Source organism: Crocodylus siamensis, chromosome 9, assembly GCF_052110815.1.
Source record: "Crocodylus siamensis isolate JL-2025a chromosome 9, ASM5211081v1, whole genome shotgun sequence".
NCBI classification, from domain to species: Eukaryota; Metazoa; Chordata; order Crocodylia; family Crocodylidae; genus Crocodylus; species Crocodylus siamensis.
Genome location: NC_143403.1, coordinates 66,203,856 through 66,220,155, shown reverse-complemented (window position 1 = coordinate 66,220,155; position 16,300 = coordinate 66,203,856). Strand labels below are relative to the sequence as shown.

Sequence of the window (16,300 nt, the reverse complement as noted above, 5' to 3'; positions counted from 1 at the left end):
GTCTCTCACCTCCACTTTTACCTTAATGAATTATGAAATTGCCTGCTGAGTAAGAGACAGTGACACCAAGTTCTCAAATATACCCACCTATAGATAAAACTTGCTGAGCAGAATTTGAATTTTATATTAGCACAAATAAAGATTTATTTTGTACCTAGCAAGCAGCACATGAAATCTGATCCCTGAAATCATTTGCTATTGACCTCTAGTATTTCCAAATCTCTGACATTTCTAAGGACTGAGATGCACTGGAGACTTACTCTCTTCTGAATCATGACAAATTCAGCTCTGCTTCTCCATTATAGCTTACATAAAAAGAACAGAAAGATGATTGTTTTAGATACTGAGGCTGCAAGTGTTCATCTGCTCCTGGCACAGATTGACAGACACTGCAAATGATATGCATGTAAAAGCACTCGGCACCAAAAAAAGTGACCAGTTACATAGGGTAGCAAGGACTATATATTTTAAATCCTATCCTTGTCCCTATGCTACAGAAAAAAAAAAAAAAAAAAAGAGGCAAGGAGGTATTTCGTGCACAACTTTCCACGCACTACAATAGACAGCTCACTGGTCTCATAAAACAAACTTTACAAACAGATCATTTCACAGAACCTTTACAGAAAGCCTAATCAGGTCACCAGCTCTGAACCCTCACTATAATTACATACGTATTTAACTAGCTAATGAAGATTATTAACACAGAGCATCACATACTTAATTTCTGCATTACAAACGTTTTCACTAGAGCTATGTTTCACAAACAGTGACAACATTTTCCTACTATTGGTAACAGCCATTGAGCTGTATTGGTGTTAGTAAAATTAGAAGACTAGTTGCCAGAAGATTTAACTACTGTGACTAGTAATTTGTTCAAAACAGATCAGTGTAGCGGCTAAAATTATTGCCAGCCTCATTAGAAATTCTCCAAGAAAGTCTAAGTGGCTACAACAGAGGTAGCTGGAGACAACCTACCTCAGGCTATTATTACTCCTAATGTAGCAAATACTGATAGGCTGAAGTAGCATTAGCAATAGCAAGAAACAGTTAGAAACTTTCCCAAATGCAGAAAGTGCCAACACAGCAGAACAGGAAGTAACTGCAATACCAACTCAAAAGGGGAATTGGAAAGTGCCTGGGTCAGTCACATGCCTATAAACACTATTCTGAGAAGCATCCAGATTAAATTTAGGTCAGTGTACTGCATCAACCCACACAGTTTAGAAAAACAAGTTTTATTTATATGCAATGAACAGAGTATTCAGAACTGTTCTTTACTAAGAAGACCCTTGTAAAAGTGTCTAAATATTTAGACTCACAAAAACACCAACAACTGCCCTTCCTTCTCCTAACTTTAAGCAATGTGTTTTACAAGTCACTCTAAGATTAATTTCAAGATTGTTTTAGTATCCAATTTTGTATGACTCCCCGTCTTGTGTAGTTTTGTCTTTGTGTCTTCTGGCTACCTGGCTAGTTTTACAATTTAGAGGTTCCATTGCATTACAAATGTATTCTGATGGCAGCCTGGAGTGTCATGAGATCCTTTGTGGCACGGCACCTACATATGATTCATAAGACAAACCCAGAGTTTTCAAATAGGAAGCAAGAGTGTCAAAAACTATTCTGACCTGTTGCTGTCTTTTAGGTTCTTTGCAACAGAAGAATTGCTCTAGTATATTTCTGCAACCAAAAAGCAAATGAAATTAGTTTCCCAACTGTGGTGCCGCTAAAATCAGAAGAGTTACAAGGGGGTGCCTTGGATCTAAAAAGGTTGCTCACAAAATGCTGAAGCCAATCTACTGTAACAAAACTTTTTACCTTAATGAGAAGTACAACATCTATGGTGATCCAAATATTCCAGTTTTCTCCACTTTCTTATCTGTATACTAAACCTTTATACCACACAGTGTCTTCCCCTCAACTTCAGTCTAATTGCATTAGGGGCAGGTTTTGTTCCAAGTAACAGGCATCCATCTATCTTACAACATGGTAAATTCCTAGGTAGGGATTAAAAAAAACCCAAAAAACCACCTTAAGAATTCTAAGTTGAAGAAAAGGTAAATAGCGTGTTGAAATATTTGACAACTGATAAGCCAGAAGAAATTTTTTTTTTTTAAATCTTGGCTGAAGAGTTGCTTATTATTAACAGCTAGATGAGCTTTTTTTTGGTTCACCCTACTAATAAATCACTGCAAATTATTGTGAAATACCTTCAAAACTATCCAAAAATTGCTTTCACTTAACTCCAGTGACAGATGCCTTTAAAAAAAATACAATAAATCAACTATAGTGGCTACACTTCTATTGAGAATAGGTCTTTCTTACTCTGCTTCTGCCATTACTTATCTTTGATATTTATGTTCAAGAAGTGTTTGGGGGATAAACACTCAGTTTTGAAAAACACCTTGCAAGATAAAGTCATGTTGCAACTACTTCACTTGATGGGCTCACATTGATTTAGACAGAACCCACTCATAGGTATGTGCAATGCTGGGTAAATAATAATGCTTTATGGTTATTTATCACCTTGCATCCAGAAAGGTCCCAAGGAGTCTCACAGTAAATATATTAAGTCCTTATGAAGGGCAGAGCCAAATAACACACAGTGAACCTCCACATCAAAGAAGAGAGGTTATTTTGGCAAGAACACTGTGGTAAATCCCTCTTATCAAGAATTCCAAAAGATCCATCCACAGCCTTTCCTAGCCACCACTTGGGACTGAGTGGTCCAGTGAATCAACACAGAGCTAGAAAAGAGTCAGTTCCCTAATCTGCACCTAACTACACCTGTTAACACAGGTAAGTCATTTAATACCTTAATACAGGAGGTTCCCAATTCACGCGGCAGAGATACTAGTGTGTTAGGCAAACCAACTGAGCAATTGTACTTGCAGAGAGCACCTTCTGTAGCACACTCCCACGGCTTGGCAACTTTTTTGAGCAGTGCCAAAAATACCCACAACCTTGATTTGCAAGGTGTTGGTGTGCCAGTGGTGGAGAGCAGGGGGCAGGGAAGGGGGCATGAGGGGCCCAATCCTTGTTGCGGCAGCGCAGCTCCGACCCCTTCCCCAAGGCATGAGTGCCAAGCAAAATATCTTTGCATGCTATGCTCTGACATGTGTGCTGGGGGGTTGTCTACTCCTATTCTGTTATAAACTCTGTTTAACAGGGCCATATTACCAGTGTACAATATACTACACCAAGTGAAATTGAACTGCGCTGCCCATCAACATTTCATGAAGTCATTTTGTTCGGAAGCAACAGTCCAAGGAACGATCTCACTAAGATTTTGACAGGACACAAAATCATCATGAAAAACTCCTGTAAATATATTCACTATGATCGTAGGAACTCTTTCACCTCTCTGGCTTTCCATTGGGACAACACTGGCTGAAATGGATACACAACAGTCAAAGGCATTATGCAAGCTGTAAAAATTGTGTGGCAAATCCATCACTTTAGTTAGTAAAAAATTTCAAGGACCCAAGCTCCAGCCCACTCCCTTCACCCTTTCTGCTGCCCTGCTTTCTGTTCCCTGCCTGCTCTACCACTCTTCCTTCTGGTCAGTCAGCTCTTCTTCCCGCTCCTTGACCACTCTGCTGCTCTTCGCCAGCTCTACTCCCCGCCCACCCTGCTGCTCCTTTTTCTGCTCCCTACCCAACTTCCACTCCTTTCGCCTCGTCTGTCGCTCTGCCTTCTGCTCCCTGCCTGCTCTACCACTCTTCCTTCTGCTCCGCCAGCTCGCCTTCCTGCTCATCCCACTGCTCCGCTTTCTGCTCCCCACCCAATTTCTACTTCTTGCTCTTTCTGCTCCCCACCCGCTCCACCACTCTTTGCCAGCTCCACTTTCCGCTCCCCACCCGCTTTCCACTCCTTTCTGCCGCTCTGCTTTCTGCTCCCGGCCTGCTCTACCACTATTCCTTCCCACCCCCCACCCACTCCCCTCTCCCTGACCCCCCACCCCCCCGCGGGCGCCCCCCGGACCTGGTCGGCGCCGAAGGGGGTGATGTTGGCCTTGACGGAGCCGACGCCTAGCCCCACGAGCACGAGGCCGGCGAAGGTGGCGGAGGCGCAGTAGCGCGGGGGCGCGGCGGGGGCGCAGGGCGGCACCGTGGCGGCGCCGGGCTGGAGCGAGCAGTTGCTCACGGGGGCGAGCGGCAGGGCCCCGCAGAGGGCGACGCGGCCGCGGGGGGAGGCCATGACCGGGAAGGCCAGCATGCCCAGCAGGTAGAGCGCCATGCTGAGCAGGATGGCGCCGAACTTGCCGAGCAGCGCGTCCGCCAGCCAGCCGCCGAAGGGCGACACCAGGTAGGTGACGCCCATGAAGAGCAGCAGCGCCTGGCTGGCCTGCGCGCCCTCCCAGACGTACGGCGCCCCATTGAGGAACAGCACCAGGTTGGACGTGACGCCGTAGAAGGCGGCGCGCTCCAGCAGCTCGGCCAGCAGCACCGCGCCGCACGCCACGCGCCGCCCCGCGAACGCCCCTGCCGCCGCCCGCCGCCCCGCGGGGCCCAGCAGCGGCCGCCGCTCGTCCTCCGCCTCCGCCATGGGCCGCGCCGCTCCGCGCCCGCACAGCGCCTCAGCGCGCCGCTTCCGGCCACGCCCCCCTGTCCTCGGGCGGGGATTGGGCGTCGGGGGCTTTCGACCGCATGGGAGGGGCGAGGGCGCACGTGACAGAGCCTCCAACCACGCCCCGCCTCGTGCGCGGGTTGGGCGTCGCGCGCTGTCACTCAGAAGGCCCCGCCCACAGGTGGGGCTGGGGAGAGGCACCTGTCACAGCGCCTCCAGCCAAGCTCCTCCCTCGTGCGCGGGTTGGCCAACGCTCGCTGTCACTCACAAGGCCCCGCCCATGGGGGGCTGGGGAGAGGCGTCAGTCACAGTGCCAGCAGCCGCGCGGATTGGCCCATGCTCACGGTCACTCACCAGGCCCGCCCATGGGAGGGCTGGGGGCGGGGCATTGATGCAGGGGCTGAAGGCGTCCACCCGCGTTGCCGGGTGTAGGCTAGCTACCGTATTGACACGATTATTTGCACCCTTGTGGATGCACTATCAATAACAGTCCGTGTGCGCACAGCGCACATCATTTTAGAGGCCGGCCATTGATGCAGCACGGGCAAAGCCCCAGTCACTCTCAGGGAGCCCTAAGCGACTCCTGGGCTTGCTGCCAGCAGTTTCTTTTGCCTGCAAATAAAGACAAGCTACAACCTGGATGACCTGGTGCTCACTCGCCCACGGGGATGATGGTGAGCAATAGAAAGGAAAAAAGAGCAAGACTTATTTGCACTTTTTTTCAGCGTGCAATAATTTTCCACCAAATACAACCATTTGGAGCTTCCAAGATGATACTTTCATATTTAAGACCCAGCCACACAGGGAGGCCTGGTGGGGGTTTCCTGCCTGACAAGTCACCTCTGTTCTCATGGGGGTTTCAAGGCACGAAGCGGGGGTGCCTTGGCCCTTCCTTTCCCAGCCCTATGTCTGCTGGAGCACAACACTAGCGCTGCCCCGCAGGGCTAGCAGGGGCCTCGGACGTCATCTAGTCCAACCGCTGCCTGAGGCAGGATCAGCCCTCTCCAAACCACCCCATGCAAACCATCATCTGCATGTACTGAGTGCATATACTCCAACTACGGACCCAACGCAGCCCTCGCTCCCCCACTTGCCACGGAAAGCAGGGGGACCACGCAGCCAGCATCCTGCTCCTGTGAACCGCTATCAAATACAGGCCGTCCGGACTTAAAAAACAGCATCTTAAGTTGAAACGTTGTAACTCGGAACTGATTTTCCCATAGGAAACAATGTTATAAATGGGGGGTTGGTTCCTGAACCGAGGCCGGATACCCTGTTTTCACCAAAAATACTCCAGAATTTTGTAGTTAATCAATTATAGATGAGTAATATACTTCTATTGTAAATAGCAATCATATTGATTTGGAAGGCCTTCTTTGAGGTGACTTTGCTGGACTTTTTGAAAGGCTTTTGGTTGGACTTTTTGAAGGGTGCTTGACTGGATTTTTCTCAGGAGTCTTGGCTGCAGGTTTTTCTGGAGTCTCGTCTGCTTGCTTAAAGAAAGTGTCTGAGGAAGCTTGGAGAGACGTCCTCCGGGGAGATGGACAATGCAGCAACTTGTTTGCTCTCACGGCATCACATCAGATCAAGCGTTGGAAAGTCGAAACTGATGTCAGAAAGTTGAAACAGGGTGTCAATTTAGAAATGCTGTAAGTGCAAAACGTTGCAACTCAAAATGTTGTAGGTCAAGGACTGCCTGTATGCGCAAGAGGGCCCGGGGAGAAGGCCATGCCGCCACCGCTACAGAGGAAGGAACACATTAGCTGATGTGTGCCAGCGGCCTCTCCAATTAAGGGAGGCTTGTCTTCTTCTGTGATAGTTTCATAGTTGTTAGGGTCGGAAGGGACCTCGATACATCATCGAGTCCGACCCCCTGCCCTGGGCAGGAAAGAGCGCTGGGGTCAGACGCTTGTCCAGTCCAGTCTCCTCTTAAAGACCCCCAGGGTAGGGGAGACACCACCACCCTTGGGAGCCCATTCCATATGCTGGCAACACTTACCATGAAGAAGTTCTTCCTGATGTCCAACCTAAATCTGCTAACATAATAATCGTAAGCCCATTATCTTCCAGCACATCAACTAGGCCCATGTCACACAGTGGGGCCCTTTCCCTGTCCTTGGTCTACTTATGTCTCCGGGAGTTTCACTGGTTCCTTGGACTTGTTCAGGGGCCAGTGGATGCTGTCCGGTGTGCTCCGCTTTGTTCTGCTTGTCCGTATCCGCCCCCCACTTAGAGCTCTCATTATTAACCAGTGACCTTCATCCTGTCCCTGTTTTCTTCTTTAGTCGTTCCCAGTAATCACTTGATGTGCACTTAGTGCTCTCCCCATATTAAAGGTGACTTCTTCAGCTTTACTTGGTGAGCATCAGCCCACATTCCCAATGCACACCAATGTGTCACAAAACAGCAGAGAGCAGATGCCAAAAGGGAGAGTGAACTGGGTATAATCAGGGTTGTTCCTACTGTCGCTCTCTCACTTGCAGCCTCCAGCATTTTAAGGTCCAGGAAGCTATGATTCAAAGGCTGTGCCCCTAATCCCCATGCTCAGTAGCTACTGATGCCCCTTTTCTCCAAGCATCTGTCCAATCCCTTTTTGAATCTGGCTAAATCTTAACTACTGTTTAAAGTATTTCCTTGGTTATGCTGATCATTTTGCAACGTGTTTCCACATGCAGCCAAAAAAAAGAAATAAATCTCACCGTGAATTTAATTGTTCCTTATATAAATGAACATAACCTGATATAGAACACCTCTCTGCCATTTGAAATAGGCTGACCCATTCATCTTTTCCTCACCTTTAAAGCGCTGTATCCCATTCTTCTGTTTCAACGCTGAATTCAAAGTAAATGCATTTGTCCAACAATAGCAAAATAGTATTATTAAAATATGCTGTGTGCTCTTTCTTTTTTTGGGAAGGCAAGAGTGAGGTAGGGAACAAAATCATTCAGAAAAAAAAAAGAAAAACTCTGGAACACTCATTTTAAATTCCTGTTTGTGAAATATTGCTCATGCCATGCTCTTGTATCACAGAGCCGCCGCAGAGCTTGGCAGACACCTTCAGAATATTTAGCACTTTGTGTTGCAGAAAATGAGGAAGAGCGCTAGTTAGAAGGCAAAGTTTTGATTTGGCTTTGCTTATTGTGTTTATTCCCCTACTGTAGTGGGGCGCATTGTGTCACCTGTCAAGGTCCTGACTTCTATGGGGTAATAAAATCAAGCATCTACGTCAATATTTGCTGGATGAGGCCCTGACAGATCCTGTCGTTCCCCTCTTATTGTTGCTGGCTTGAAGTTGGAATGAATCAGCCTAATCATGCTAGCAGGTATAATTTTGTTGAATTTTGGGGGGGAGGGGACCACTGACAGCTGTGAGCACAACATTCAGAAATAAATGGTCATAGGATCCGGCCCTATGGCAAACATTTGAGTCAAAACAAATGGGAAGATATTGCTTGCTCCCTATTTTCCACAGAGCGGCAGAATGACTGGCAATATGCCACCATGCCCAAGGCATCCGGTAGGAACTCAAGATTTTACAACAGCCTGTAAAAGACTGCAGGAAAGCATTGCTAATCTAGTGCAATGAAAAAAAAAATGCACTCGTGTTTAAAGGAGGGCGTTTGCAAACAACATACTGAGTCCATGGAAGTGACTCATTTGATATATTTGCTCTCTTTAAATGTTTAAACTTTGTGACAAAAGTGCAGCAAAGGGCATGCAGGCTGCTGCAGATAAAGATGTTTGTGAACTGTTGTAAAGTGACCAATAATTTGAGGAAAAAGGGTTGCCTGATATCCCTAAGAGTCCACTCTATATCCCCAGATACAACTAGTGCGATGACATTTTTTAAGTTGTCTAGTAGCATTGCCCAGAGACTACCGAGTAAATAACTTGGCCTTGCATTAATGCACATTTTAATATATACAGACATCACATTCGAGGCCCTGCATAATTTATCTTAGCAGCACCGTGGTGATATTTTATATTGGTTTATCCACTGACTGTTAAAAACACCTCGCAACACTGAAACAGTCATATTTAATATTAGAGATGTACATTATACAAATGTTATTTGTCTCTTTAGTATTGAGGAATAAGTAGTTATGATAGTCTCATTGAAATTCAAAAGCAGCTGCATCAACTGAACTTGATGTCGACAAAATATAGTGGCTTTGGGAGGTATTTTTCATTTTTTTCTCCAAGCAAGAAAATTGAGTCACGGTACATCTAGAACTCCTGCATGAGGTTCATCCATGATGAATGTACCACCCAGCAAATAAGCCCTTATATTATTTGGTGTTGCATAAGAATTACACTTTTTCCATGGAAAGTCAGCATTTTATAGGAAAGAGTTTCTTCAAGAAGGAAGCTAAAGAAGCTATACGGGTTTTCTCTGATCAGGCTAAATCAACACAAGATGAACAGATGAAGGATTTTCTTTTCTTTCTTTTGTAATTTGAATGAGGCAAAATTCATGCACACGTTATTTTGAAGACAAAACAAAACTCCATGGTGCCACAGACTCTTAGATGGTTAATTCTTTAAGGCAGGATCCATACAGCAATAAGCACACGGTCAGCATTGTAATAAATAGCAAAAACAATTTTAAACAAAGTAGGCTCCTTTTGTTTCTGTTTTGCTCTTCTTTCCTTCCAAGACTATATTTCCTCTTTTCTCACCCATCTTTATTTGGATTATTCTCTTGAACCCATCTGCAAAGTCTTTCTTTTAAAAACAATTTCTCCATGACCTTTTCTAAAAGTTTTTGATCTTGCACAATCCCTCATGCTGTGGTGATTTCATTTTTGAAGGAAAGACTTTTTTTTCTGAAACTTGTCCCAAAAAAGTCACTTTGGAGGACAGGTGGGCCTAGTAGGCAGCCATATCTGGCATGCTACAGATCACCTCCTTAAATAAAAAACTTCAAGGGCACAATTCGTACCACAATGAAGTCAATGAAAAAAAAATCTTCTTGACTTCGCTGTGTTCAGGATTTCACTCCAAGTCAAAGAAACCCTTTTGGTAACGTACTGAAAATGACTTTGTCCTTATTGACTTTGTCTGTGGTTAAATTAGCAGTTAACCCATTTTCAGCACCTGTGAAACGAGGATCTATTGCTGATAACTTTGGTTTATATAGGAGCCAATTTCCAAATAAAGATATATGTAAATCCTAGCTTGGGCTTTTTCAGCAGCCTCAGACAGGAGAACCCCAGCAGTCTGACTACAGAACTGGCTTGGAAAGGCCCCCGTGCTCCATTGCTAGGTCCAGCCAGAAGATCCAATGCTGCCAAATTACCCTTGGAGCAAAAGGAACCTGTCCCACCGCAAGCCTGATCCCACTGCTGGAAGCCCTCGCGGTCTCAACTCTAGGTAGGAGGATCCAGGGTCCATCTCCCTTGCACAAAGCACAGACTGTTGTACCAATCTCTGGCCATCTCAACATGAGACACGACTGCACAGTAGCTGTGATGTGCTACCGTGCATGGCACTAACCGTGATGCGGCGCTGCTGTGCAGTAGCACCAGAAAAAAACAGTGCAGGAATGCTACTGCGCAGTGATGCTGATTACTGCCCAGTCATTTAGTAGTTGGTTATGCAAGTACTAAATGCCTGCACAGTAACAACTGTAGATGTGGCCTCTGCATCCTAAATATAACTCCAGGAGTTTTTTTGCAAAAAACTTTCTTTAATTGCTTTCGGGCACAAATGCCCTTCATCAGGCATTAGAGAAAAGATTGTAAAAGTTCTCCTGGGTAGAAATGGAAGTTCATATTTCATAAGATTTCACAGAGGAGTCAATAAATGGAAAACTCCTCTGGGCAGTCCATTCATAGCTGGTCTGGAGGCTTTCACCTCCTGTGAGGATCTGTGATGCTGCAAATTACCTTGATACAATGGCAGGAGCAGGATCTCAGGTTTCAGGTGGTCACAGTTGCTTCCTGCGTGGGAAAATATGAAGATTTCTTTTTAAAAAATTGGCTAAAATTCGATATCTTCCACGTGTCAGGTATCCAGGTTGTAGCCGTATTGATCCTATGGTGGAGTTATTTACTCTGCTGCAATGCACATGTATATGGTGACCGGGGCTGGCTGGGGCATGAGGGTGCTGCAGTGCAGGGCTGCCTGCCAGCTAGTCCCACACTGTAGCACCCCTGTACTCCAGTCAGCCCCTCCACATGATGATGAGCTGGGGTGAAGCAGCTCCAGGCTGGCAGGCTGACCCCCGCTCCCCGCAGGCCCCTGCTAGCTGGGGCTGTGCTGCCCTGGATCAACATGCTGTGGTCCCAGGCACACATGTAAATGCTGCACCCAGTTTGCACCAGAGTTTATTGCATCACATTAATAGCACACGTAGATGCACCCGGTTGGGGTTAAGATTAAAGGATGGGAAAGGTTTAAAGTGATCTTTCTGCTGCGTCACCAGATCTTTCTGTTTCGGGGGCTCCACTTGGGCCGAACTGGCCGACTGAAATCCATGCAAGTTTTGCTCTGGATTTCGATAGGATCAAGATGTCATCCTTGGTTCGGCATGGAGCTCAAGGAGCACTACATGGCTTCAAAAAGGTTTCCTAAAAAGCTCTATTTTCTGCCTGATTCCCCTTCTTCCCCCACCCCGCATGAATATTAAGCTAAATTTAAAATGAAAACCACCACTCGCGCTCACCAAGACTCACATCACTTGTATTTGCATTACAGAATGCCCCGGCTATACATGGATTCACCGTTCTTCTCCCTAACAGAGTGCTTATGTTGAATCGAGTAATTACACTTACACCAAAACAAAGAAATACAAGCATTATTTGACAAATACTCAGTATATTTAAAAGTATCATGATAAATCTCTCATACTAAGGGACTAAATCATAAGGTCCTAGTCTTTTCAAATACTGCCACATCAGCAAATTATGGAGAGCCTATACCGACTTAAGGTAGTTAAAAAGGTCTCAATCTTAAAATGTTCGTAAGGATTTCAAACTTCTTAGCTGAAATAAATGGTAATTAAGTGTTTTAACAATATAAGCCCCAAGATCTCAAGTGAATGAATTTAACCCTAAGAAAATGAATGATCTTGAGTAAAGAACAAGCAGACCTACCCAGAACATTTACAACTTCCCTTACATGTTCCAGTGACTGATCTGTATCATTCTGGAAACATTACTTTCTGAAAATCTAGGCATGCTTTTGGACCCATATGGGTTATTTTAGGATCTATTAGAAACCACTACATTTAGAAAGAGTTCAAGAGACTTTTTCTCAAATTCAGACACTGTTCTCCAGCAGGGTTTGCTTTGTTCTAAGCAAAAAGGAATTTCCTTTTCAAGATTGATATATGACATTTGCTAAATTGGATTATTGAGATTTTTCATTAAATAACACTTTAAAAAAAAAACCCGTGTTGACTTTCAGAGACCTATAATCATTCTGGCTGAGGTTTCTTAAGTCTTTGTCCTAAAATTATTCTCCTAAACATAACAAAAAAAGGTGTCTTATGGAAAAAAATACTTCTGACTCCCTGCCCAGTCTACACTTGGGATTTCTGTTTGAAAGTATCACATTTCAGAACCATCCTTATACATTCAGAACATTTGGACTGCAGTACGTGGGGGTGTTTTTTTGTTTTTCACCATGATGGAGAATAAATTCATAGCAAATCACTTCATCAAAAAGACGTAAACACAAATAACCGAAGTGCTATCCTGAAGCAATGTATTCTATTCATCTGAGCTCCTGACAGCTGATTGTTTTTCTCCACATGCAAAACAGAAAGCTGGAAAAGAAAATTAACAAAAGCAAAACATATAGCCTGCACAAAACATCCTCCAGATTGAAGAAATATTCCTAATGGTCCATTTCTTTTTTAATGTGTGCAGACCTGCCATGTCTCAGTTAGTTGCAGGGAGGCTCCATTATGTCATTATTAATTTTAAAGCATCTTCTTGTTTCAAAGAGACATTTTAGAGTCTACAAATGCAGGTATTTTGTGGTTTTTTTTAATCTCCCTAAATCGGGCATCCCTGCTTAAGCACATGCACGAGTGCATCCCACTAAGGGATGGTGTATTTGAGGTTGCATGTGTCCATCTCTCCGTGGTGTGGCTACATAAGAGAGTATATCTTTGTTTCATAGGGCCTGGCTCTGATTTAGTTTTTCTGTCCTTCCTGACATCCCTGTAAGAGCCATAGTGGCTATACCTGTCTAAAGGAAGGAGGGCTCTTTCTCCTCCAACTGCAGGTATAGGTAATATGGTACAAATTACTATTCTGGACAAGGCCCAGGCAGTGCCTTGAAAAAAATCAAGTACAAGATGCAGTGCTCTGAGGATTACCACCATGCTCAGCGCTCCCAGAAAACACGGCAGAGAGCAGGAGGAAGGGTAGCTAGCTGTATGAGCCTGAAGTCAGGCAGAAGCCAGGGTAGATTGGCACCTATAGACAAACTCAATCAGAGATGCAGACATGCTTACAAAGAGAGATCCCTCCTTCTTCTAGACAGGTAAAGCTGCTAGGGCTGTTACACGGATGTCAGGAAGGATGGAAAAATGAAATCAGAGCCAGGCCCTAAGAAAGAAAGATACTGTCTTGTGCAGGCACACCACGGTAGATTGGCACCTATAGATGGACTCAATCAGGGATGCAGACACGCTTGCAAGAAAGATCCCCCCTTCCTTTAGACAGGTGCAGCCACTAGGGCTCTTACAGGGCTGTCAGGAAGGATGGAAAGATGAAATCAGAGCCAACCCCTAAGAAACACAGTAATGTCTTATGCAGGCACACCACCAAGCGGGTAGGTCAACACCTATAGACGGATTCAATCCAAGATGCAGATGCACTCGCAAGCAGCGCCTTGCCTCAGCCAGCACGGAAGACCCTCAGGTACAACTGCAGTCGTGGGTGCCACTAAGAGGGCGGCTGCCACCTTTTGCCCTATGCTGCGGCCACCTGGCACCTATAGACGAACTCAATCAGAGATACAGAAACACTTGCAAAAAAAGATCTCTCCTTCCTTTGTACAGGGACGGACGCTAGGCTTCTACAGGGATGTCAGGAAGGATGGAAAAACAAAATCAGAGCCAGGCCCTAAGAAACAAAGACACAGGCAGGCCTTGACTTGCAACATTTCGAGTTACATTTTGGCTGGTTATAAACTGACACCCTGTGTCAACTTTACGCCCTCAGTTCTGACTTTCCACCGCTTGATCTGACACGACGCCACGCCAGCGAACACGTTTCCTGAGTCGCCCATCTCCCCGGAGGACCTCAAACTTCCTTGGACGCTTTCTTTAAGCAAGCAGACGAGACTCCAGAAAACCCTGCCGCCAAGCCTCCCGAGAAGACTCCAGCCAAGCGCCCTTCCAAAAGTCCAGCAAAGTCACCTCAGAGAAGTGCTTCCCTATCAATACGATCGCTTTTTACAATCTGCCTACACTACATTACTCATCTGTAATTGATCGAGTACGAAATTCTGGGGCACTTTGGGTGAAAACAGAGTACCGGGCCTTGGCTCGGGAACCAACCCCCCGTTTATAACACGGTTTCCGATGGGGCGACGGTTCCAAGTTACGACGTTTCGACTTCAGCAGCAGTTTTCAGGAACCGACGGTGTCCTAAGTCCCGGGCCTGCCTGCACTGCCCCAGGCAGGCACCTCTACAGAGAAGCTCAATCCCAGATGTGGCAAAGAAAGCTCCCTCCTTCCTCCGCACAGGCTCTGACAGGCAACCGAAAGCAGAGCCAGGCCCTAAGCCACGACGTGGCTTCTTGGCAGGCACCCCCCGGCGGCCGGGGCGCCGCCTCGGGCACGGCGGCAAGGGCGAGCACCTCACACGGGGGCTCGGAAGAGCGCCCCCGCGCCCCGACGCTCCGCCCCCCTGCGCCCCGACGCTCCGCCCCCCCGGCCCCGCCCCCGGCTGGGCGGGGCCGGCCGCTGTTTCCGGGCGGCGGCGGCGGACGGCCGCGATGCGGCTGCTGCTCGTGGCCTGCCTGCGGGCGCGCACCGGCAACGCCACCACGGCGGCCCGGATCCGGTGAGTGCCGCGGCCTCAGTTTACCCGGCCTGTGAAATGGACCCAAGGGCGCGCGGGGGCGGGGGCAAGCTGAGCTGCGTCAGCCAGACCGGGGCGGGGCGGGGCTGTTGAATGCGAGCGTGCAGGCATTTCAGTGCACAGTGTTGTGAGTGCCCTCATTTGACTTCTTCCTTTTTTTTTTTTTTTTAATTAATTAACCATTTGGGAAGAAAGGAAGCGTGAAAATAGACCCCTCCCCCCCTCCTTCGTCAAAAATGAACAAAAACGCACCTTTTGGAGAGGGGGCGAGGATGGAAATCAAACAGCGTCATGTCGCTCGCGATGGCAGGTGGACGGCCGTTGTCCCGCGTTCGCCTGTGATTTTTCTTCTTTATTTCTTCCAAGTATGGGCAATGGCTCAAGCCTGCGGCGGGTTATGGAGAGTGGGTTTTCGCTCACCCTCCCTCCGTGCTGCCGTTTTCATATGAAGCCATCGATCTGCACGTGCCAGTTCGCACGGTTCCTTCATTTCCCCAGAATTTGTCTGTTTGCTGTTCTGTTGCATCTCAAGCACGTGTTGGGACTCAGCAACGTAGAAATGTAACGTATATGACAGCTTATACGCAGGGGAGTGCCACTAGGGTGGCCATCGCAGAGGACAGTCCAGTTGGCCTCCAGTAATACGAAACCCGACGCCTTTATATCTTCTTTTTTTCTTTGGTTGTCCTCTGTCCTCTATTGATATGAAGCCCGACGCCTTTATGTCCTCTGTTTTTCTCTTGAAGAGAGAAAAATGAATTGGAGAGTCCCAGTTCTCTCGAAGACAAAAATAGGACGTAAAGGTGTCCAGTTTTGTATCACTAGTGGACAGAGGACAACTAAAGGAAAAAAAAAGACATCAAGGCACCCGATTTAATGTCACTAGTGGACAGAGGACAACCAAAGGAAAAAAAAAAGACATTAAGGCACCCGATTTAATGTCACTAGTGGACAGAGGACAACCAGACCGTCCTCTACGATGGCCACCCAAAGTGCAACAGAAACAGCCGCACAAGAGGCAAAGAAAGTTTTCTGCCGTGCAACAGAACGATGAATGGGAAAATATTATAAAGTGAAATCGTTAGTGATGGATACTTGCTGTGTACACATTGGTGCAGTGTTTGCATTTGTGGATGGCAATCAACCTGGTGCAATTCATCCCCTTTTATGACTTTTTTTATGATCCCTTGCATGGTTTGTTCCTTTCTGTTTCATCCAAAAGAGCACAAAACCCCAGCAGACTCCCCCTGGGCCTGAAGAAGGGCGTTTGTGCCTGAAAACTTGCAAAGAGCTATTTTTCTGTATATTTAGCTGGTTTAATAAAAGATAGCCCATTTACCTGAAAAACATTTGCTGATGGAATATACCCGGTTGCATTAAAAAGAAAAGATAATTGGGGGTTAAAAAAGAAAAAGGAAAACAGAGGAACCCACAATTAGCCCCGCACACAACTATTCCCAGAGCAATTTATCCACATCTCTTCTATAAAATTATTTCTCCTTTCTAGCCAGTTACTTTGCTTTTTGTTAGCTTAAAACAAAAAAATCTTCCATTTCAGCCTTGAAGAAAGATTTGCAAAAGTTGTTCAGGACAGTCACTGCAGCTTCCTTGCACACCTGTGCAGTTTACACCAGCTTTTAAACAGATGCAGCGGCTGTGTGGGCACTTCTGTTCATGGATGCCTTGGT

At 46.4% G+C, this 16,300-nt stretch overlaps 2 protein-coding genes across 2 annotated transcripts in view; one reads left to right on the top strand and one right to left on the bottom strand.

The window, feature by feature from the left end:
- SLC15A4 (solute carrier family 15 member 4) overlaps positions 1–4,604 on the bottom strand; it is a 42,224-nt gene extending 37,620 nt beyond the window's left edge. The window contains exon 1 of the mRNA XM_090062857.1: positions 3,985–4,604. Coding sequence (XP_089918983.1) covers positions 3,985–4,548 — 564 coding nt within the window. The 5' untranslated portion in view covers positions 4,549–4,604. The remainder of the gene's footprint in view (positions 1–3,984) is intronic.
- Positions 4,605–14,478: 9,874 nt separating this feature from the next.
- The window catches only part of GLT1D1 (glycosyltransferase 1 domain containing 1), an 89,772-nt gene continuing 87,950 nt past the window's right edge, over positions 14,479–16,300 (top strand). The window contains exon 1 of the mRNA XM_090062448.1: positions 14,479–14,594. Coding sequence (XP_089918574.1) covers positions 14,527–14,594 — 68 coding nt within the window. The 5' untranslated portion in view covers positions 14,479–14,526. The remainder of the gene's footprint in view (positions 14,595–16,300) is intronic.